Source organism: Carettochelys insculpta, chromosome 21 (genome assembly GCF_033958435.1).
Source record: "Carettochelys insculpta isolate YL-2023 chromosome 21, ASM3395843v1, whole genome shotgun sequence".
Taxonomy (NCBI): Eukaryota; Metazoa; Chordata; order Testudines; family Carettochelyidae; genus Carettochelys; species Carettochelys insculpta.
In genome coordinates, this window is record NC_134157.1 from 21902230 (window position 1) to 21926085 (window position 23856).

The 23856-nt window shown below is 43.8% G+C and overlaps 1 protein-coding gene across 9 annotated transcripts in view; it reads right to left on the reverse strand.

Moving 5' to 3' along the window:
* Nucleotides 1-291: 291 nt before the first annotated feature.
* STRBP (spermatid perinuclear RNA binding protein) overlaps nucleotides 292-23856 on the reverse strand; it is a 117359-nt gene continuing 93794 nt past the window's right edge. For 5 of the 9 annotated variants that reach the window (XM_075015719.1, XM_075015717.1, XM_075015718.1 and 2 more), the window contains 2 exons: nucleotides 15339-15383; nucleotides 10895-12508 (listed from right to left, as the gene is read on the reverse strand). In XM_075015719.1, the coding sequence (XP_074871820.1) occupies nucleotides 12432-12508; nucleotides 15339-15383 (122 nt within the window). In that variant the 3' untranslated portion in view covers nucleotides 10895-12431. Of the gene's footprint in view, nucleotides 4883-8788; nucleotides 8979-9691; nucleotides 9897-10894; nucleotides 12509-15338; nucleotides 15384-23856 lie in introns of those variants that run through there. The other 4 variants (XM_075015721.1, XM_075015720.1, XM_075015725.1 and 1 more) reach the window with 4 other exon arrangements.

The following is a 23856-nucleotide window of genomic DNA, read 5'->3' on the forward strand; positions in this document are numbered from 1 at the left end:
TTGCAAAGGCATTACAATCCACACATTCTGTATTGTGCAAGTACTCCCACCCCAAAGGCAAGGAAGCTGCCAGCAGCCTCTGAAAAGCTGCCTCACACCTGTCTGCCCAGACAAGGGCCTGACTGTTGAAAGGAGACTGGCTGGCCTCTTCCTTGTTTGTCTCCCACGAGTCATGTTCTAAAAAGCAAAACTAGTTTCCCCACAGGAAATTAAACCTGCACTGCAGTTCACAAAGGTTTATTAACAGAGTCGGTTGGACGCACTAATCAGTCTCAGCAACATGGGTCCTGTTTGCAGAGAGATTTTTATTGTATTTTGTTGGGAGCAAATGAAACATGTGAGGGCTTTACATATCGAGAATGCAGCAGAGCCAGATAACATTCAATGGCAGGTGAACCAAGATTACAGTGCAAATGTCAGCACACTCTACAGTTCACAACAGCAGCTGGCACACAAAGCACAACATAGAGAAACCAGAATGTAGATACAGCATCACAGGTAATGAGGCAACTTAACATACAAAGAGCATTCTATTTGCTTTGCAGGCTGCTTTATTGACACTAAGAGTATACAGGCCTTATTTTAAAATTCAGGGTGCAGTAACTCTTGCCCCCCCACTTAAACAACAAGTTGGAGTATTCATTTTACGCTTTTTACAATATACACAACTGAAGTTATTGCCAAGTTACTTCCTATTTACATTGTAATCTACAGGACAAGGTTCAGCATCAGTGTCCTTTACGGGCTACAAACTTCATGAACTAGGAGAAATCTTATAAGGAATTCTCTAATTAAGCCCCAGGGATATCATGTACTTCATTCAGTATCTTTCACTAGAACAAGCTATTGGGGGAAAAAAGGTGGATGGAGTTGTCCAGTGCGTTATCTAGGGAGTAAGTAACTGAAAGTGTTCAATGGCTAAATAGCTCAAGCTTAAATCTTTATAATTGATGCTAGGGTGAAAATAAATGCTAACCTCAGTACATGAATAAATGCATCTGTCAGCTAAAGGTCAGCTCTTTCTATGACTGAAAAGGAGAGTTAGAGAATGGATCTTTTGTTTACTTTCCTGAACCACAAAGGAAAACAAAGTTATTGAAGTCTTGCAAGAGATGTACACTGTAAGTGATTTATAACATTATTCTCTATCTTCAGTATGTGTACGTATACCTTACATGAAGAGAAGGGAACCTCCCTGCAGAGACTAGCTCTTGCATAGAGGCAAAATAATCTAGTACTAACTTTCATTTGCTGGTCACTACCACAGGAGGGAGGTCACAGTGGCGGTACCTCCAGAGAGCTTCCCCCAGTTCACTTCTGACCATGAGCAGGGTCAAACTGAGTCAGCGACAGGTTTTGTTATTTTGAACTGTCTTTTATGCCTTGCTAAGCACTGAATTCTCCAGAAGACAAGAGCAGTAAGTTTAGCAAATGAACCTGAATAGAAAAAGCAATCAAACAGAGTTGTTTGAGTCTTCTGACATGCAGCTAAATCAAAAAGGTTCCAAACTAAACTGGAGAGAGGTCTGGCTAAGCATGAAATGCTAGTTTAAAGCATCCCCTCCATTTCTCTCATGTCCTTCTAAGTGGAGACATAATACTTTTGACTAAAGTCACAACTGAGCTTCCACATGTGGTCTGACTTCCAAATCCTGACCCTGCTCAGTGTAACCGCTACAGCTGGGTTTCTGTCTCCTGAATCATCCTTCCACTTCAACTTGTGACAGTCCAGCCTCAAAGGCTGAAAGGTACTGCATGTTGAACATCTTTAATTCCACATGGTTTTATTTAGCTAGACAACCACTTATGGACACGGCCAAGGTCCCGTGGTCTGGTCCTGTAGTTTGTTCACAGCTACCCCTCCTGGCTGTTAGTGTTCTGTGCTGTTACTTAGCTACACTTTACCCCTAAATGTCTAAGAGCCCAGTGAGTACTAATCAATATTGACCTGGCAAATTCTTTTGTTTGGCACTGATCAAGTCCCAAGGTGCCAGATTAGAGAGGTTCAACCTGTAGTGACTTTGATTGCTCAAATTGAGACAACTTGGAGAACATAGCTGAAGCTGAGCACCTGAAACACTGACCACTTCTGAAAATCCAAAATCTCCTTCTGCCATAAATGCTCTATGTTAACAGAAAAAAGGGAATGAGAGGGAGCTGTGGTTCACACATACTTGGCTGGGTTGGATCAGAGCTCCTAAATTACTTTTGAAAATCTCACCAATTGTCACTGTCAGAAAATTACTTAGAATGTGAATGTTCACAAGTGTTCCAAAATTCCAGGCTAAGTGGCAATTAGGTGACCCTTAGGCAGTTGCAGAGAGTGGTCTCTGCATAGGTTTGGTGGAATTGGTCATCTTCATGCAGTAGGAGATTGTTGGCCCAAGGCTTTTACCTTCAGTTTAGGTCAATAAACATTGATAGGATCACAAATCTATAACTACTTTGAGAAGCAGAAAACACTGAGGCAGCTTCCCCTTTCCTTTCTAGCAGTTATTTGAAGTGTTTGTTCTTGAGGACTTTCATGTTGTCCACTATTTTTTTCTAGTCAGGTGTTTAAGAATGTCTGGCCCCCACCCAGAATCTCACTGGACAATGCCTTAGAGTTTTTTTCTGTAATTGTTCTGCACTGCATGTTTAATGTCATAATCCCTCACAAGACATTGCCCAGGATGTGGCTCCATGTGTACTGCTGCTCCTGCCTTTTACAAATGTAAAACACTTCCTAGCCTGTTCAGGGAAATCATTACTAGAAAGAGCTGCAACCGTCAGTCTTCATACTCGCCCTGAAATCCCACTTCTTAAAAGCAGCTTGGCTCAGAACGTCCCCCTATGTTATTTTGCTTTATTGCATGCAATAAAGTCTTCACTCTGGCTTGGAAACAAGAAATGTTGAATAAGCAACATGTTAAATTCTGTTTTCATGATTGGTTTATAGAACACACCTATCAAGTTGCATTATTAATGATTGAGAATGCAGGTTTTCCAACATGGAATTTTGTGCATGCAAATCCCATTAGATCAATAATGCTAGGGTGGGCTCTCTTTGTACAGTCTGTCATCCAGTGTTGCAGTATTCTGTTTCTCCTAATTGTGCCTGTTTGCTTAAGATGGAGTAGATGTGCACTGCACAGCTGACACTGTGGTCCTGAGTAATTCTGTATTGCTTATGCTTACACAAGTTTGTGCATTTAAGAATCGAAATGTCAGCCACGAAGGAGAAAAAATAATCAGGCACAGTGTCCGTGAGATCTTCCTGTATTATTTAACTAATTCATGATAATTCTGAAGATCAACCTTGTGCTTTATTCTCTTAGTTATGGTATTGGTTTATCTCTGACTTCATTATTGACTTAGGAGAGAGTTGGGCAGGAATACTTTGACATTCCAGTCAATACTGATCAGAGGAAACGACTGTGCTTGTCACTATTATTTATATTGAAGGAGGATGCCTCACCATGCAACCGCCCTGTGTTACAACAGTACCACCATGCCCCCTCCCCTTTAGCCAGATTCTGTAGAAAGAGTTCAGACTACAAACAAAGTGGCCCACTCTTAAGCACTATCTGAATTAACAGTTTCAACTAAATCTTCTGTAATCAAAATTGAGCTTCATGGTACCGGCATAGAATGCACTGGGGAATTTCATCTGCTTATTGACTCTCACATATGAAATCTTTCATTTCTGTCCCTGTACGCTCAACTGCAAAGCATGCCTCCAACACCCATTTCAGCTGCTGCAGTCACATACCCTAGCCTCTCTACCCTGGATGCTTAAGTTTTCAGTTGAGGTGGGGACAAACACTGATGGATTATACACAGTAGGAAGTACTTAGTCTGGAAAAAGATACCACATTTCCAGCCATGGAGGCTGTGTTCCTGTTTTTACAACATTCATGGCAGGGCCATTTAACTGCCTGCTAATATGCCTCAACCCAGAAGGGAGGTTGTATGTCCAAGTTCTGCCGTCCAACCTTTTCTGCCCTCAGTTCATTCTAATGCTGGAACCTTGTGCTTTTGCGAAGAGGAGAAGGGTACAACTAGAAGCTGCACCCTTAAGTGGTAAGAGCTCCAAACCATCCAAGAAATGCAGGGACTAGGGCCATGTTGTCCCATAGCCACACTGTTTTTTAAAAAGACCTGACTCATTTCAGCCTGGCTACAGTTGCTTAGTTCCTTTTAGAAGTGGCTGATTCTGCATCTTCTTGCAGAGACACTAGCCCCACTTCCCTCCTGCCCTGGCAACTCTGGCCCATAAATCACAAAGCACCTGAATGTTCTTAACTTTTGCAACACTACAGTGAGGATTGCACCTTTACCAGTCAAACTGACAGGCAGTTAGGTTGGGTACTAGATGATGTAATGCGTGGATCTGCAGATGTATATTTCATTTACTTTGTTTCTTACAAATCTTGTGAATAATTGAGCCATTAATAATCAGGTGGTTCAGAATTCCATGATCAAGAAAAAGGCCTTCAGACTTTGCCAGTTTTTCTGCAGAATCTTTTCTGTAATGCTCATTTTAAGTTTTAAATAACCATTCAATTACCCTTTCTATGCCTCACAATATATGGTACAAAGACGTAAAAAGAGCAGGACACCCAACAACAGGATAAAACTATCCAAAATAAATTTTTCGCAGGGAGATTCCTGCTTTATTTTCTCTAATCATTCAAATCCAGTCAGACTCCCAAGCTATTACCTGAGTATTTCACGCAGTCACTGAATTTAAAATTCTACGAAGATGAGCTGGTCTGTTAGAGCTGATGCAGCCACATTTTGCAACAGGCTGTAGAGTGTCAGTAACAGACAGCACCCACTCTCAGCCAAAAGCTCCTTATCACAGGTATGGACATTCTTGACCTTCACCTCATTTTGCTTTCTGCTAAGAAAGAGTTACAAATGAACCACTTACCTGTATGCTGAGGTGCTCCTGTTCCAGTGAATGGGAAGAAAAGAGGGGTTTTGTGGTCATTAATGAAACTGTACACTGAGCAGATATACACCCAGGTACAAAGTATTAACAGGTGTAGATAAGTAATAGAACAATGGCAGAGAACATTCCTGATCAGATTTATCATATGCCAACATGCATCATCAATTAACTTACCAGATTTAACTATTACCATCGAAAATGTGATTGTTAAGAAACTAAGATCAAAACTAAGATCAGAACATGCACAATTTTTTGGGCATGGACTTGCGTGTAGCTGACAGCAAGAGTATCTCCTGAGAATTGTTCTGAAATGGCTATAATAAAATTTCTTCTTTATTAAACAGATCTCTTGCATAAACTAGATGTGCCAAAAGATCAGAAAAATGAAATCGCTGGGCAGTTAACAGGCAAGCTGTCTGCACCCATTAGCTGAAGGTTTTTAATGCAATAGTTTTACACCTAACAGTCTTCATTTGAGTCCCAAAGACAGGCAGTTTTCAATCTTCTGATGTCATACACAAGGTCTTTCGCCATCTGGAAACACCAACACTTACCATGTGCTTGCACATCATCACGTAGCCAAGGCAGTCTGCTTTCCTTCCGCAACAGAACGAGTCAGATTAAATCTTCCTTAGTGCAGGCTGCTATCTCACAGAATTCCAAGTAATGTACAAGGCAGCAGCTGCCACAGAAACAATCCCACCCTGCTGCTATGGGTGCACAGAGGCAAAGGGTAACTCTTAAAAGCCAGTTCCCCAGAGAGGCGAGATCACTTTTGCTACAGAGAAGTCAAAGATTCCTGCTGCCCCCTGAGAATTAACTTCAAATCCTGTGACATATCCCATCAGTGCCTGAAGTTAGAACCAGTAGAAGAACGTATCATCTTTTTCTCAACCAACTTCAGTTAGTGTGAAAGACAAGCTTTTGAGCCTACATGGATCTGTTCTTCTAAGAAACTAATTAGAAGTGTCATTTTGCCTGAAATTAACTAACAGGCATTCTAGAACCCTAGTGCCCAACACACTTAACCACTTGTGGCTAATTGGCTTAAACAATAATTTTCAGACTAATGGGGCTAGTGCATTATTGCAGAACTGGTTCAACACCTTGGTTCGAGAGAGAATCCTCCAGCCTTCAAACACTCCATAGGTTCCCAGGAGATGTGCAAGTGAGAAGCAGGAGCCCATGCTAACCCTCCTTCCACATCAGGGGACTTGTGGAGGAGAAGGTACAATGACAGCTGCCGGACTTGGTGGTTCTTGTTTGTAGGAATTGCCAGACTGGCTCAGATGGGAAGTCCATCTAGTCTCAGGAAGTGGTCAGCACAAGAACTTAATGTGGCCTTACAGAATAGCCAGCTCATAGGGAAAGGTTTCTTTCTGGCCCATGTGAAAATCTGTTTGTGCTGGTGCCCCTTTTTTCTTCTGTCCTGCCCAAGACGAGAATTGTGGTCAAGGTATTTTTCACTCCATGGTTGTTGGGAAAACCAGAGACTCAGTAGTGGTTTTTTGTGCATTATAGGTCTCTACCTAATTAAAATCCTAATTAGAGAATAACATTTTTTTTAATGAGTAAGTCACTTTAAAGATTGCCCGTCTGCTAGAAGTCAAGTGCTGCAAGAGAAAGGATCCCTTTCCTCTCCACAGTGTGCAGACAGTCGATCTGGGTAGCTGCCAGCAACGGGAGCAACAGATGGTTTGGCTGAGTTGGGAGCAACAAGCCCCACTGCTTGCATGTTAAAATTGTCCCTTAAAATTCACCATTTTCTTCAAGTTTTTCAAAAGGTGAATTCAAGGTCATTAGATGAGAGGCCAGAAAGTGCCTGCAACTGTCTCCTGCTTTCGAGATTCTACTGCTTTAAAAAAACAATTTACGGAGATTGCTTCCCACATGCTCCTTGACACTGAATCTCATAAAAGCAAAAAAGGTATTTAACTCCAATGCAACTCTTGGCAACAGGACTGACAGACTGTTAAATGGACGCCATGATGTTTGCTGGAATCATATAATTAACTCCTGCTGGCTGCATGACAGCAAATTAGAAACCACCTACACTGGCACTAAATTGCCTTTTTGTGCAGGCTGGATGGTGTTCTCCATCTGACAGGACTCACTCAGGCAGCAGAAGCAGCGTGCTACACACTCGTTGAAGATGCACCGGAGGGACTCCACCTCAATGGCCCCAGTGCCCAGGAATACGGTCATCCTGTTCCAAACACTGCATGGAAGAACACTGAGCTGGAACTGGCACAGAGATGATGAAAATTCCTCTCTTCACCAAGAGAATGGTCCTTTACAACTATTTATCTGCCATAGGACATGAGCAGCTTAGCAGAGTGAGGGGCTGGACCTGTGTCTCACAAGGCACCAGCCGCTTTTAAAACAATTCTCTCTCCTTGGCATGTACAATAACATTAATATAAGATAATGGACAATCACCCCCCTTGAGACAAAGCCGAGGCCCTTACAAGAATCCAGCTGCACAAATAACCTCTGGTGACTGGGGAAGCAAGTTCCTCAAACGTCCTGCATCACAGATATTAAACTCGAGCATCACTAGTGATCTCAGACAGTAGCAGGAAATATGATGAGAAAGGAAGACAGATAAATGGCAGGGCTGTTCAAGCACTAGACTGTGCAATTTGCTTGCAAAATAAAGTCTAAGGTTTTTTCAGGTGCAAAATTAGATGCCACTTGTCAAATCAAGTTGACAATGGAAGCGTTTATAGTTAGCAATGTGTCCAGTAACAGACTATTAATTGTAATCGAGAACTTCACTGAACTGAGTTACTAAGGGTAATCTATACCTAAGATTAAATTTTCGGAAATAAGATTCTTCTCAGTTAAATCAAAAGCATTTAATTTACAGTGTGGTAACTTACCTGCTTAAGACAAAAAATAGTGCACTCCGAGCTATGGTTTACCAGTACATTATTCAGTGGTCTTATCAATTTTATGGCAGTATAACAGTGGTGAAATCAAACAACAAACAATCCTGTAACTCCTTAGAAATTAACAAATTTAGTCGGTCATGAGCTTTTGTGGGTAAAACTTACTGCAGGTCTTTTGTACCTTTCACTTCCGAGTATTAAGAGTGACTATGGGGCCTAATATTATTCTGTCTTTAAACCTACAGTGACAATACATTGCTACAGTATGTAAAAACAATTTTTCAAAGGACTTTTTAAAAAAATTACACCTCAATATAGAAACATTTTAATCTGAGTATATTTTGTAAGGTAAGCTTAAAATACAGAATAATTTATTAATGGCACTGGCTTACTTCCTACTTTTACAAAACTACAACCAAGCAATTTATTCATGCTCAGTTAATCATCCCTCCCACCCCATTTTGAGTTAATTTGGCCTCTGTAGATTTTAACTTAAGTATTTTAAATATTACAAAAGCTCTTCCTCCTTTCTTTAGAGATTAGCTTTAAGAGCTTAGGGACACGATTACCTTCTTAGACAATATAATGTAGTCAACAGTACGTTTCTATTCTGTGCACCTATAGAAATCCATGCTATGGCTTTCAGAACAAACCATGTTGGTTAGCACACACTGTGACTTTGATACACTGCTTCAGTTTTTACACTAGAAAAGAAAGAATGCTGTGCCTGATTCTGAAGAGTATCAACAAGATCAACTTTTCAGACTTCACAAGAAGAGATGGTTGGAGCAGAATGATTTACTGACAAGACTAAGGAATACCTTTTTTCTCTTAAACTAATAGTTTTCAATATCAGTTTATCTTAAATAATTTCAGAGGGTTTTGTTTTTTTTAAAAAAAAAAAAAAAAAAAAAAAACCAAGGTAGGAAATTAGGCCAGTTCATTTTTTTCCCCTTAAACAGTTAGCTTTTGGAATTAAATAAAGGCATAATACAAACTCGTGTCATATATATGATTTATCACATTTACATGGGCATTGAATAAACAGTAAACAAACATTCTTTAAGCTGAAAAAGAATCTTACCTTCTTTACCATGATCTCTGCTTACAGTCATAACATTGTTCAGCCTATTTTATACAAGTGCATATGGCTACGAAGGTCCGGAGAGAATGAGAATAAAATGGTATTAACCTGCTGAAAACTGCTTAAAACTCAACCTGCAATATACAGAGGTTCCAACACCATTTAATTAACGACTTTCATATACAGACATCTCACTTCAGTTAATGATCCTGATAATTGATTCAATACCTCAAATATTGACCTAAACACTTGAAGGAAAAATAAAACCAAAAAGTGAACTTAGTGATTTTTTTCGTAAATTAGCCAGAGTCTAGAACTTCAGTTATTTTACGAGGATTTTAGAAAAATATCCATTTCAGAAGTGAAGTGACCTAATCCTTCCACCATATTATTGTGAGGCATGGTTGAGACACGTTAGTTCAGTTTCATGTATTCTGGCATGCAGCAGCTCTGGGTTCAAGAATGGTCGCTATAAGCCTGTGTGGCCATTTCTGGGTGAACTTTGATACTAAAGAGCTGAGCACCATGGTTCAGTTAAAATTCTGATTTAATTAAGTGGTAAAAGCTAAAGTGGAACTAACTGATAAAAACTGGGAGCCCCACCAATTTTTAATGAAGTGCAAGTGTTATACCTTGGCCTCTTCTTTCTGGCATAAAGAAATAACCAAGAGACACCTATGCACATCTATTGCTGTGTTTCCGCAAGAAGGAATGTGGCTTGAAGTAAGTATTGCTTTTATTTAAAAGCATCTGAGTTCAGAGAAATCTTTGCGAAAAGGAAAAGCTCAGAGTTCCATATTTGAAACAGACCCCACCCCCAAGATTCACATTTGTTCTTGCTTTAAAGACACCTACGAATAGCCATTTTCGAGCCACACAACCTGATGGTTCTAGAAGTCAGAGAAGAAATCTTGAGGGCCCAAGTGAACAATAAAAGGTGTGATGCTGAGAGGCTGGCAATAGGGACTGTCAATGAAAAAACCACCTACAGTAGAGAAAAGAGCAGAGAAGCAAAAACTTCATGTTAATTTCAAAGGGACTGGCTGAAGCTAAAGCTCCATGTAAATTTCTCTGCTCCTTCAGCTGTAAGTGGAATTTTCATTGTAAAAGGGACAAAAGTGGGTACTTTTAAAACTATCAAAACATCTAAACTTCCAAGGTTATCACTCTTTGAACAAAGAACTGACAGCTCATTCATTTTCAGTAAAGCAGAGAAATGTAAAATATGCAGCAACGGGGCAAGTTTACAATGTGGTTAGTAACTCCCAACAAATGACAAAAAATAAAAAAATGACTTCATAAAAATCATCTGAAATGACGGCCATCATGTTGGAAAATAGCATAGCTCCCACTGTTTTAACAGGTTGGGGAGGAATAAGCTATCGGGCAAACAAATTTTCAATGTGTAAATATTTTCAGAACAAATTACGGTTTCAATTTTGAAGTCTCAAAGTCATGGATAAAAAGACCACATTTTAACATCAGCTTTTGCGAATGAAAAGAATTCCAAAAAAGGCAGAAATCTTCTAATGAATATTGTATTACCCCAAAATGGGCTCTCATCAGCCATGCTTTTTCTGCTCCGTGATGGCTTCCTTTCATCCATAGGCCAGCAGAATGATTATCAACAGTACTCAATTTCAAGGCACCCCCAACCCTGCCATTTCTCTCTCAGTGCTAATTCAAGGGATGCTAATGGCAGATTCCCTGCTACTGCCAATAAAGGCTACATATTTTATTAAAGTACCACCACCACCAAATGAAAGCAAAGAGCTCCCGCAGAAACAAATGCTTATGAAAGATAAGCATGTTCCTAAACACAAATACTTGGTTTTAAGAGTAGGTGCGGTAATTAATTCCAAGAAAAGCAGCTTGTTATATACCTCACCTTTATCATGCTGTTCTAGGATTATTCTCCCTGCTATGAGTAACACACGTTATGATAAGCCCCAGTCTTAACCATTTCATTCAAAAAAACCCACCAGAATAGAGTCAGAAGGAGAGCAGAGGATTTAAAGGCCTCAGCACAAAATATAACAAACTTATTGCAAGGGAACTGTTGACCTCTGAATGGAGAAGTTCAACCAACAATGCTGCTTGTTTTGTGGGGGTGATACCTTAATAAAATATGCTTTATTACTCCAGATTAGAGTCCGAAGCACAGCAGCTTTATATTCAAGTCAGAAAATATCCTGGGGACAGCATAGAGCATGTCTCCTGCTCTGTAGTTTGAGGGCTATACACACTCCTTATATTATAGATTTGCTTTACTTTGGGCACCAACTCATAAAATAATAAATACTGGCCTATGGCTGAAACGTGTCACTTTTCACAGCAGCACTCAACGAGAACTGGGACCATTAAGTAGCAAGTTTTCATGGGGACCTTGTTGCTGCTTTAGATTCTTATAATTGGAAGGGGAAAAAGGAGGGGTTTTTTTTGTTTTGTTTTTTGTTTTTTTAAATTAGAGACCGACAACAAAAATAACTGTAAAAATGCGATATGGAAAATCACAGGTGGGCAGAATCTTACAGAGTGAAGAAGGCCACAAGAACAAGTGCAATTTATCCTTTTGGGGATGAAGAGTGGGGCATTGCAAAAACATCTTTGGAGCACTACAGAACTTAATCATAACTTTATGGTTGTCTTTTTCCTGGGCAATACAGACTTAACTATGTACGCCTGTAATTATGTAACAAAAGTATTTGCATAGAAATTTCCCTTGAACACAGGTTTCACAAAATGTAACGGAATACAAAGAGACCATATAGTTTTAATAATTCCCTTTGTTTTCTTTTTCAGCATTTTGTATACAAATGAAGAAGCTTCTTGGAAAACAAAGACAGGATCTATGTTACTGAGCCTTTCGATATGTTAAATTTCCTTGATTTTAAAGACGCTAAGGGAATCCTTTCAAGGTACTGATGCTTATATAGATATATCAAAAATAATAAGTTACAACAATACTTAAACCCATATTTCTCTAGTGTTATTCACCTTCATATTTACAATGTTAAATTTTAATTGAGGTTTCTATTGTATTACTGGTTTGTTTGTTTTTAAATAACTATTCTCTGACTTAAGTAGCCCTACAACAAATACAGGTCATTAACTTAGATTCTGTGTGACTGCATTAGGAAACAGGCAGTACTCTGTGTTACGACAAAACAGTTTATTTGTGATCAGTGTTTTATATTCTATACATCCTTCACAAATTTAATTTTACATAATCGGATACTTCATTTAAAACGTAAGGTTTAAGCTTCTAGTTCTTCCCTATAACAGAAGGCTGGTATAAGTTATTTGAAAATGAGGTAACATTTCACAGAACATTTTTTTCAAGTTTTAGAGAACTAAATTTGCATTTTGTTAAAATCAAAAAGTAGGAAAAGATGTTTCTTTACAAATGACTTTGCTCAAGTATGTGTTCAAAGAAAACAGGATAAAAAGGCTTTTTCTCTTCTAACATTCTGTACTGTACTGTGTTGTTCAATCAATGGGGATTAGCTTCTGCCATTTGCTAAAAGAATGAGTAGTGGGGAACAGGATAGGTTGGGAATTTCATAACTGGTAACAGAACCATTCTCTTGGGTATACCTACAGAGAGAAGAAACGGAGAGGACTCCAAATAAGTTCAATGATCCAATAAAGTCAAGTAAAAACTTACAGTAATGTTCTCATTAACCCTTTCCAGATGAGTCAGTCAATGTGCTTTGAGGGTACTGAATCCCATAAGCAAAACACTTCAACATTTTGTAATCCTTTAAACAGGAGTTTTAATGTAAAGTATTAGATTTCATAATCATTCTGATGTTTACTAATTTAACCTGAGCAATATGTTCCAGAAGTACTCAGTACTGTGTTATGCTGCACAAAAGTGGATTTGAAAAGTTAATTAATGTTCTTTTGAAGAAAGTGGGGACACTATCTCATTCAACACCCTGAGGTAATTTCACTGGCTAGCGACAACTGCGAAGACTTTAGACAATAAATGCTGCTGTGCATACACAGACGCTCTTAAAAGAAACAGCACAACACATACAGTTTGGACCAACCTCCCTTTGGATCTGTCAGAACCAGGCATTGGTAACTCAATAATTAAGTTCTAATCCAGTGAGACTTTCTGCATGTATTCATAGTGTACTGAAGTGGCAAATCTGGAAAGATTAATATCTACCTAATCTCAGGATTATTATAGCGTTCTTGTGGCCTCACAAACTTCTGCATACTTAAATACTGTTTTTGAAAAAAATGGTTCCTATTTAAATTCTAATATTTAACCTACATGTTCATTTAAAAATCACAAAGCAGCAACAGCAGGTATTCCAGAGCACCAGATGATCAAAGTGAAACTTCCCAACATGCAACAGCTTACAAAGGCAAAGAGACATATTTACCTTACAGCCAGAAAAGCATTATCTCAGTACTTCGCATCACAATAAGACATTAAAACAAACAAAAAAAATCTTTATGCGAAAAATGGGGGCAGCAGATTCCACAAGACTTTGAAGTCAGCGATATGCCACACTTAAATATCTTACTGATTACAATTCAGGCTCCAACACAGAAGTCATGAAAAGATGATGGAGGGGAAGGAAAAAATAAATCAAGAGAAGAAGGGGATGGTAGGCAAGACTCCCAGCCCCAGTGAGTCAATGAGAGTTTTACCACTTACTTCAATGGGGATCAGACTTCACCCTATGTTCTTATATGTAACCTACTGCCAATAAGGAGATTGGGATAATCAAGCAAGCACCAGCCATATTAGATCATCTCTGGGTCATATTCAATACCTACTACTAAATGTTTCATACAAGGATGAAAGCTACAAAATGGATGGTTTAAATAAGCCACTTATGACCGCTCCCAAATGAAATATGTTAATTTCCTGTTACATGAGTGGGTAAAGGTCCCCTCTTATCAGTAACATCATGCCGTATCATCAAGAATACAGAAAATACTTTTTGGGAAACACTAATATCAGCTGCTGCAGTGTGAAAACAGATGGTCAATTGAGAAGGCAGGATTTCTACTAATACAAGAACGAACTGCTTTAAATCACGGAGGGAATTTCTGAGCTGAGTTAAGGCTCCTCTCTGGCCAATTGCTTGCCCTGCTCCACAAATGGAAGCATACAATGGTAGCAGCTAGTCCCATGTGACAGAGGCACCTAGACACACCCAATACTAGAGCCACAGGGTACAGCACAAGAGGCTATAGCTGTAGTTATAACATGTATTGTTTAGGATGGCAAATGTTCTTTTCAAAGGTGTAGAAATCAAGTGACCCTGTTCCATAATATTTCTCTGGTCAGGTCAGATTTCTACGCTTGTGGTGTTACCAAGCTGGAGTTAACGTTAGCCACCAATTTTACTCATTCGATATGGAAGCAAGCATTAGGAAAACAAAACAAGGGGAGCATACAGCACAGGAATGGGTTTGGTGTGGGGTAAGCTTCCCCTTTGGGGAAAAAAGCTGCTGGAGCTTACTCATGTGAGTTTGCCATCTGAGAGCTACAGAATCTTCCCCGGTTACAGAAGACAGGTTCTGTGCACAAAGAACAGCCGAACTGGCTCTGAGACACAGGGCTTTGTTTTACTCTAGCATGTCAGAACATATCACTGACTCCAAACAGTTTTGCCCCCATTGCCACATAAAACTCATTCAAAGTAACCAAAAGGCCAGTTACAGATAAATAGGCTTTATTGGTCTAGTATTTTTAAAAAGCTGGAGCATGGGCAGGAGAAAGTACTCTAGAACTAAGGGAGGCCCTACATTTAACTGCAGTCAGTATGAAATACTTTACATTGCTGTTCTAGATTTCACTGGTTTCTTACCAGAAAGCAGCAGTGGCAAGCTATGGTGCTTTAGCATCCTTGCAGACTGATCTCTAAGTAGGAATGTAACCTACAAAAACTGAGCTTCACCCAAACAGCAATATTTACCTCCAACTATACAAAAGGTATCTGCCCTGGTTAGGAGATGCCTGTGGCAGCTGGCATTTCAAACAACTGATTGCAATAAGACGAAATGCCCACAAGTCTAACTCATGGACCCTCGTTTTACTAACGTTAAGCCAAGAGGCAACAGTGTAATATTCAAGAATGTCAGATTTGGCCCTTAGGTAATCTTTGAATGGAGCACACGTCAGCTGTAAAAAGTAGAACTATTTAAAAATACTCAATTTCAATATGAAAAGGAACAGGCAGTTAGAACAAGCAGTCCTTCCACAGTCAGGCAAAGCATAGGCAAAAAGCTACTCCAACCAAAACAAGAACCACAAGGTTATGGCATCTATTCAATGTCCTCATTGTCATTTTTAAAGTGAGCTCTGATTTTCTTTCAAACTCTAAGGCAGTCTATTTTTGAATGGCCAGGATAGTTTCAATGCCATTTCTAGTTCAGATAATTAATAGGTCATACGTACCATAGGCTGGTGCAGCTGGGCTGTAGCCATAAGGTGCCCCATAGCCTACAATACAAAAGAACAAGTGTTGGACTTTATTCTCCTCAGCACATGGAGAATCATCTCTAAGGTTGCAAACTTATTCCACAGGGGACACAGGCAAAACAAACTCCATGCCCACTTAAGTTAAAATACATAAGCAGCACTTGGATGTAATTGTTTCAGATTCTGGCTGCAAATATAAACAAGCCATCTTGCACCCCCTGCCCCCAAGCTTCAGCATAAAGAAAGGTGGAGCTTCACTCTGCTGTTTCCTTTAATAGTCTCTCTCAGATGAAATATTCCAGTCAGTGCTGTTGACTGCAAGAGTTGGGAAGGCCCAGGTTTACAAACTCTTCATAAAATACTAATGTGGTTTAATGCATAAAATAGTCATTTTCCTCAATCCCCCACTTAGGGAAAGGGAAACCTGGAGGCCTGGGGTAAAGGTCCAAATCAGCAGCACATAATTCTGGTGATAATAGCAGTGTTCTTTTGGTTTCTACAGAAAGTCCAAGTACATTCAACAGAGGATATCTGAATGGCTGGATAGTAAGTAGGCAGCCCTTTCAGAGGTACAAAGAAGCCCTAAACACTTCCGGCTTTTGAGGCCCTGAACCATAAGAGAGAGAAAATTTAAAGAGAAGTTACTCACCGTAGTAACAGTGGTTCTTCGAGATGTGTCCCCGTGGGTGCTCCACATTAGGTGTCGGGCTTGCCCGGCGCCGCAGATCGGATCTTCCAAGCAGTTTCTGCCAGACCGCGCATGCGCCGGTGCGCGCCGCTCCCTTGCGCGCTCCTGGCCACGTGCACGATCTGGTCCCCTCCAGTTCCTTGACCAACCGCCTCAGATGCTCCTGCAAAACACTAAACAGAGATCCGAAGCGGGGAGGATGGGCAGGTGGTGGAGCACCCACGGGGACACATCTCGAAGAACCACCGTTACTACGGTGAGTAACTTCTCTTTCTTCTTCGAGTGTCCCCGTGGGTGCTCCACATTAGGTGACTACCCAGCAGTAACCCAAAATAGGAGGTGGGTAATCGGATCATGTGCAGCTTGTCCCCGAGAGGACCGCTGTCGAGAGACGGGTATCCTCTTGGAATACCCAGTGAAGGGCGTAATGTTTGGCGAAGGTGTCATAGGATGACCAGGTCGCCGCTCTGCAAATGTCTTTTAGCGCAACGCCCTTGAAAAAGGCTGTTGATGCCGCCACCGCCCTAGCGGAGTGAGCCCTGGGCGTGGCCAGTAAAGGAGTCTTTTTGAGTTCGTAGCACATTTTTATGCAGGATACGATGTGCTTCGAGATTCTCTGCGAAGAGAGACCTTCTCCTTTCGATTTGGGAGCGAGAGAGACTAGGAGTCTATCCGTTTTCCGGAAGGACTTGGTCCTGTCTATATAGAAGGCTAGCGCCCTCCTCACGTCCAGGAGATGTAGGCACGCCTCTTTGTTAGAGTTATGAGGCTTTGGATAAAACGAGGGTAAAACAATAGGTTCGTTAATATGAAACTCAGAAGAAACTTTAGGAACAAAGGCTGGATGCAGCCATATGGTTACCGCCTCCTTGGAAAATACTGTGCAGGGTGGCGTTGCCATAACTGCTGCAAGCTCGCTCACCCTGCGAGCTGACGTGATTGCGAGAAGGAAGGTCGTCTTTATCGTAAGGAGGCGGAGGGAAACTGTGGCTAAAGGCTCGAACGGTGGTCCCGTTAGCGCATTAAGCACCAGGTCCAAGTTCCACAAAGGTGGAAGCGGTTTCCGAGGGGGGTATAGGTTTACCAACCCTCTGAGGAACCTGGTAACCATGGGATGGGCGAACACTGTGTGCCCTTCCTCTTCGTGTCTGAACGCCGAAATGGCAGCAAGGTGGACCTTTAACGAGGATAGTGAGAGTCGTCCTCTCTTGAGGTCCAGTAAATACTCTAATATTACAGGTATAGGCACCGAAAGGGGGGCTAACTGTTTGGTAGAACACCATGCCGTGAAGCGAGTCCATTTCTGCTTGTAGGTCTTCCTGGTGGAAGTCCTCCTGCTACTTTCTAGGACTTGTTGCACTTCCTCCGTACATGTGCTCTCTAGGGAGCTGAGCCATGGATTAACCACGCTTGTCGTCACAGGCCTTGGGAGTGCGGATGCACTATGGACCCCTGGGCTTGCGTGAGCAGATCCGGCGCCACCGGGAGGGGCATCGGTGGACGGTCCGACGTGCGTAGGAGTAGGGGGAACCATTGCTGTCGATCCCACGTTGGGACTATCAGGATCATTCAGGCTCCTTCCCTCCTGGCTTTCTGCAAGACTTTGTGGATCAGCACTGTGGGAGGAAAAGAGTAAAGCAGGGGGCCCCTCCAGGAGATCGCGAATGCGTCCCCCAGAGACCCCCGTCCCAGTCCTGCCATGGAGCAGAATCGCGGGCACTTCTTGTTGTGTTGAGTGGCAAACAGGTCTATCTGGGGAAAGCCCCATGCGTGAAAAATCGGTCGTAGCAGATCGGGACGGATCTGCCACTCGTGCATGAGTGCGAAACGCCTGCTCAGCTGGTCTGCCTTCACATTGTGAGTGCCTGGTAAGTACGAGGCTTTCAAGGTTATATTGCTGGCAATGCACCAGTTCTACAACCGGACTGCTTCCGCACATAAGGCACGGGACCGAGCTTCTCCTTGCCGATTTATATAAAACATGGTGGAGGTATTGTCTGTACTGATCCCGACTACTTTGCCTTGTATATGGTCTCGAAAGTGTCTGCAGGCGTTGAACACTGCTCTGAGCTCCAATATATTTATGTGCAGTGACTGTTCCGTGGAGGACCGCAGTCCTTGCGTCACCTCTTCGCCCATGTGTGCTCCCCACCCTATGTGGGAGGCATCTGTAGTAAGAAAAAACCGATACTTGTGGTTGGTGGAAGGGTACCCCTGTTAGCATGTTCTTGGGGTTTACCCACCATTGCAGGGATTTGCGCACCTCTGTCGTGGGCGACACCACCCTGTGAACGGTGTGTGCTGCCGGTTTGTATACGCTCGCCAGCCAGTGCTGCATGCTGCGCATGTGTAACCTGGCGTTCTGTACTACGAACGTCGCTGCTGCCATGTGGCCCAGCAGCTGTAAGCACGTCAGAACTGGCACCGTAGGGCTGAAGGTGATGACTTGCACGAGGGAGCCGATGGCCCGAAAGCGTGTCTCTGGTAGATACACTCTCGCTGTAATAGAATTTATGCGTGCCCCTATGAACTCTATGTCCTGTGTGGGGTCTATCTTTGATTTTGCCAGATTGATAACCAGGCCGAGCGAAGAGAGCGTGCCTGCTGTGACGCGTATCATGCGTAGTACCTCCTCCTTCGAGGCCCCTTTGAGTAGGCAGTCATCCAGATACGGGAATATAAATACCCCCTGTCTGTGCAGGTAGGCTGACACCACTGCCAAGGTCTTGGTGAAGACTCTGGGGGCCGAGGAGAGGCCGAACGGTAGGACCTTGTATTGAAAATGTTCTTTGCCTACCATGAACCGGAGGAATCGTCGGTGAGCCAGATGGATAGTTATGTGAAAATACGCGTCTTGTAAGTCGAGGGCTGCGAACCAATCTCCATCGTCCAGTGCCGTGAGGATGGAGGCGATTGTGATCATCCGAAAGCGTTGCTTGCGCAGGTACTGGTTGAGGCCTCGAAGATCGGCCTCCAGCCTCCTGTCTTTTTCTCTGTGAGGAAGTATCTGGAGTAGAACCCTTTCCCTTGCAGTTGCTCCGGCACTCTTTCCACTGCCCCTATGAGCATAAGATGGTCTACCTCCTGCTTGAGTCTCGCTTTGTGGGAGGCATCCTGCTGGTGGGGGCCTGGGTGGAGGTCGTGGCGGTGGGAGCGACTGGAAGGGGATGGCGTACCCCATGGCTATGATCTCCAGCACCCATTTGTCTGTAGTGATCCTTTGCCACTGGTCGTAGAATGGTCGGAGGTGATGGTGGAATAACAGCTTCGGATGACATTGTGCGATGGTAGTGATGGCGCAGCCCTGGATCTGTGTGTCAAACTTGTGGCCTTTGGCCCTGCCCCGAGGATGCACGGCTCTGTTGGGAATGTCGCCTGGGAGTTCTAAATTGTTGATGCTGTTGATGTCGCCCGTGTTCGTAACCCCTGTGGTACTGGGGACGCTGTGCCTGATACTGGTACCGCCTTTGCTGAGGGTAGTACTTTTTCTTTCTGTAGGGAAGGGTGTAGATCCCCAAGGTCCTAAGAATGGCTCTTGAGTCTTTACTGGAATGAAGGACCGAGTCAGTTGATTCAGCAAACAGCTTCTGCGTGTCGAAGGGGAGATCGACGATCTTTGCCTGCAGATCCCTCGGTATACCCGACGTTTGGAGCCAGGACTCCCTTCGCATTACCACTGCTGTAGCTGTTGAACATGCTGCTGTGTCCGCAACATCCAGGGCGATCTGAACTCCCGTCCTCGAGGCCGCGTAGCCTTCTTGCACGATAGCCTTGAGCACCAGCTTCTTGTCCTCTGGAAGTGAGTCCATGAGGGAGGTTAACCTAGAGTAGTTGTCGAAATTGTGGTTCGCTAGATGCGCTGCGTAATTTGCCATTCTCAACAGTAGAGTGGAGGAGGAGTAGACCTTTCTGCCTAACAGCTCTAGCTTCTTGGCATCTTTGTCTGTTCCCCCTGTTTTGAACTGAGACGTTTTTGATCTCTGTTGAGACGATTCTACCACCAGAGAATTTGGTTGCGGGTGGCTGAATAGGAACTCCATGCCCTTCGCCGGCACGAAGTATTTCTTGTCCGCTCTCTTGTGGACAGGTGGATAGTCGCAGGGGTCTGCCATATCGTGGTGGCGGACTCCAAGATTGCTTCGTCAAGCGGTACGGCTATTTTAGAGGAGGCCGGAGGTCTCAGACTTTTAAGGAGCTTATGGTGCTTCTCTTGCACCTCTGCTGTCTGGATGCCTTGCATGAAGGCCACCCTCTTAAACAGCTCTTGGAACTGTTTGAGATCGTCCGGAGGATGGATGTCCCCCGGGGCCATAGCCTCATCCGGGGAGGACAGTGAGGAACCGCTAGGGTACGCCTCTCTGGACCCCTCTGGGTCCTGTTGACGGTGGTACATCCGCTTGCTAGAAACTTGCGAGGGAAAATCCTGGGGTTCCAGAACCAACTTCCCCTGAGATATCTGAGTCTCTGACCCCGTTCGTGATTGCTCTTGGGGATACGGGACCGTCTGTGGGGATCTGTCCCTGGTAGCATGCCTATGGTGTCTATGCCCCGCATGATAGGGGCGACCTATAATGTGGGTAAGTGTAAGGTAATGCATGTTGGAAAAAATAACCCAAATTACACGTACTACATGATGGGGTCAAATTTAGCTACGACAGATCAGGAAAGGGATCTTGGAGTTATAGTGGATAGTTCTCTGAAGACATCCACGCAGTGTGCAGCAGCAGTTAGTAAAGCAAATAGGATGTTAGGAATTATTAAAAAAGGGATCGATAATAAGACAAGATATCATACTTCCCCTATATAGAACTATGGTACGCCCACATCTTGAGTACTGTGTGCAGATGTGGTCTCCTCACCTCAAAAAAGATATATTGGCATTAGAAAAGGTTCAGAAAAGGGCGACTAAGATGATTAGGGGCTTGGAACAGGTCCCATATGGGGAGAGGCTAGAGAGACTGGGACTTTTCAGTTTGGAAAAGAGGCGATTGAAGGGCGATATGATAGAGGTATATAAAATCATGAATGGTGTGGAGAAAGTGAATATAGTAAAATTATTTACCTTTTCCCATAATACAAGAACTAGGGGACACCAAATGAAATTGATGGGTAGTAGGTTCAAAACTAATAAAAGGAAATTTTTCTTCACACAGCGCACAGTCAATCTGTGGAACTCCTTGCCCGAGGAGGCTGTGAAGGCCAGGACTCTATTAGGGTTTAAAAAAGAGCTTGATAAATTTTTGCAGGTTAGGTCCATACATGGCTATTAGCCAGGGATAAAGTATGGTGCCCTGGCCTTCAGAACAAGGGCAGGAGATGGATGGCAGGAGATAAATCACTTGATCATTGTCTTCTGTTCTCCTTCTCTGGGGCACCTGGCATTGGCCACCGTCGGCAGATGGGATGCTGGGCTGGATGGACCTTTGGTCTGACCCAGTATGGCCATTCTTATGTTCTTATGACCATGGCAACACGGGCACTGCTCCTGGGATGGTGACCTGGACCACTCCCTTGGTGCATACCCCCTACGTCTGGGGGAGAGAGATCTTCTGGAGATATGGGACACTGGAGAGACCGATTTGCGAAAGTACTCAAATGGCTCGAAGCCCAAGAAGGGCGAAGGTGGTCCAAGCCATGGGGAGGCTGGCTGTAGAAATGGAGATGGGGGCTCCGGATAGGCTAGGGGTGACCCCTGCCTTCTCGTTGGAGTCCGCAGCACGAGCGGAGGGCTCAGAGAAAGCAGCTCTGCAGCCCTGTCTGGAGAGGGACTGCGGTGCCGTGTTTTGTGTGCTGCCTTTCCCCTCCCCTGTGGGGGTGGCTCCGCCCCCTGACGCGTCGGGGATCTCGGCCCCGTAGTCTGCACCACGCTTGGCACGCTCCTCAGCGGTGCCGCGCGGGCGGTCTCCCCCGGTGCCTGCAGGTTGCGTGCCTGCGCGCTCTGCGCCGCTGGTTCCCTGGGGGGTCGGTGCCGCTGTTTGAGGCGCCGCCGGTTCCGGCGCTTGCTTGGCCGCCGCCCTGCCCGCGGTGCGGGGCAGCTGTTTGAGCATCGGAGGCTGAACCTCCGCCACGTGCGTCTCCGCGCCGCCGCCGATCAGCTGTAGCTGCGGCTGGGGGCTGTGCGCTCCACCCGTCCCGCTCGCTGTTGCTGCCGGCAGGGATTGGGTTGGGGAGATTTTCCTCCGTTTTTGCACTGATGGGGTTAAGGACGCGACTTTCCTTTTATGGGCCCCAGAGGGTCCCTCCTGCTGCAGCCGCTCCAGCACGTCTGGCTGGAGGGCCTTGTCGAACAGCAGCATTTCCCTGTCCTTCCTTGCTCTGGCTGTTAACTTGGCGCAGAAGGAACATTTCTGAGTGACATGGGATTCCCCCAAGCACCTTATACACTGACTGTGCCCATCAGACGCTGGCATCGCCTCACGGCACGACTCACACTTCTTGAATCCTGAGGAGGACATTGTGGTGAGACTTTGAGTTGTTAATAGGGTACTTAGCACCTTCTCTGTGCTTGTTCCCCTCTCGGATAAAGCCTGCCGCGGCAGGAGGGCTAATGGCCCTAGGCTCCTGGCCTCCGGTGCTCCGCTTGTTACTAGGATTGGAAGCTGTGAATTCCTTTCCTTTCCTTTTTTTTTTTTTGAAAACAACAACCAACTAACTTAATCTAAGACTGAAGAAACTTTAAAACAATTAAAAACGTTAAATACGCTAACTCTGGCCATAGCCTGAGCGGATTCCATCTGCAGCCAATGGCGGTTAAAGAGGAACTGGCAGGGACCGGATTGCGCACGTGGCCAGGAGTGCACAAGAGAGCAGCGCGCACCGGCGCATGCGCGGTCCGGCAGAAACTGCTAGGAAGATCCGACCTGCGGCGCTGGGGCGAGCCCGACACCTAATGTGGAGCACCCACGGGGACACTCGAAGAAGAGCAAATGTTTTTCTAGCCTTTTTCTGTGCAAATGCACTAATTATTGAGAGATGTGCATAAAATACAAATGGTGATACTTCAAATGTCAAAACATTAACAAATGTCTAAATTGGAGGCCGCCCTCCCCCCCCCACACCCTCCACCCCCGCAGCTGGCCCTGTAAAGTAGGCACTGATGGGAGCTTAAAAACAATAAACCAATCGGATAGGAGGAATGCAAAGTTAGAGAATATATTTGGCTGCTGAATATAAAAGAATGTTGACAACACTGTTCTTGGTTATTACTTCTTGCTATTTCATTAAGACTCGGTACCACTCGCTTTTGGCAAGGGATTTTTGTCCACATCTGGTAAAGCTTTTTTTGAGGAAGGCGAGGGTGGAGTGGTGGGGAGACTGAAGAGGAAAGCGGTATATAAGCCAAGAGAAATAAAGGCTTAACAAGTATGAGGGCTGGGCAATTAACCCTACTTCTGGAAGAATTCCATGCTGGCAAGGACCACGCCCCTAGCAGGTTACCTCGTCCCAGAAATGACTCCTCACACAGAAAAGCAGCTTTAGAAACAACATTCAAGTCCATTAAAAACAAACTACTGGTTTTTAATATTTATGATTACATCAGCCTACAGGAACAATTATCTCAAATGAGAAACTCTTGGTAAAGCCAATCGTAATGCTATGAGGCACATCATCCAGGAGGTGTTACAACTGAGCACAGAGTGGTAGGAATCCTACCATGGCAAGAGAATTATGAGAAAGGCAAATATCACAGTTGCAAAGCCCTGGGGAAAACACTGGAACTGGACAGGTATCTGCTCATCATCCATGCACAATAAATGGCAAGGAAGATATGTTTCCAGCACTACAGACTCTCTGGCTTTTCCCTTT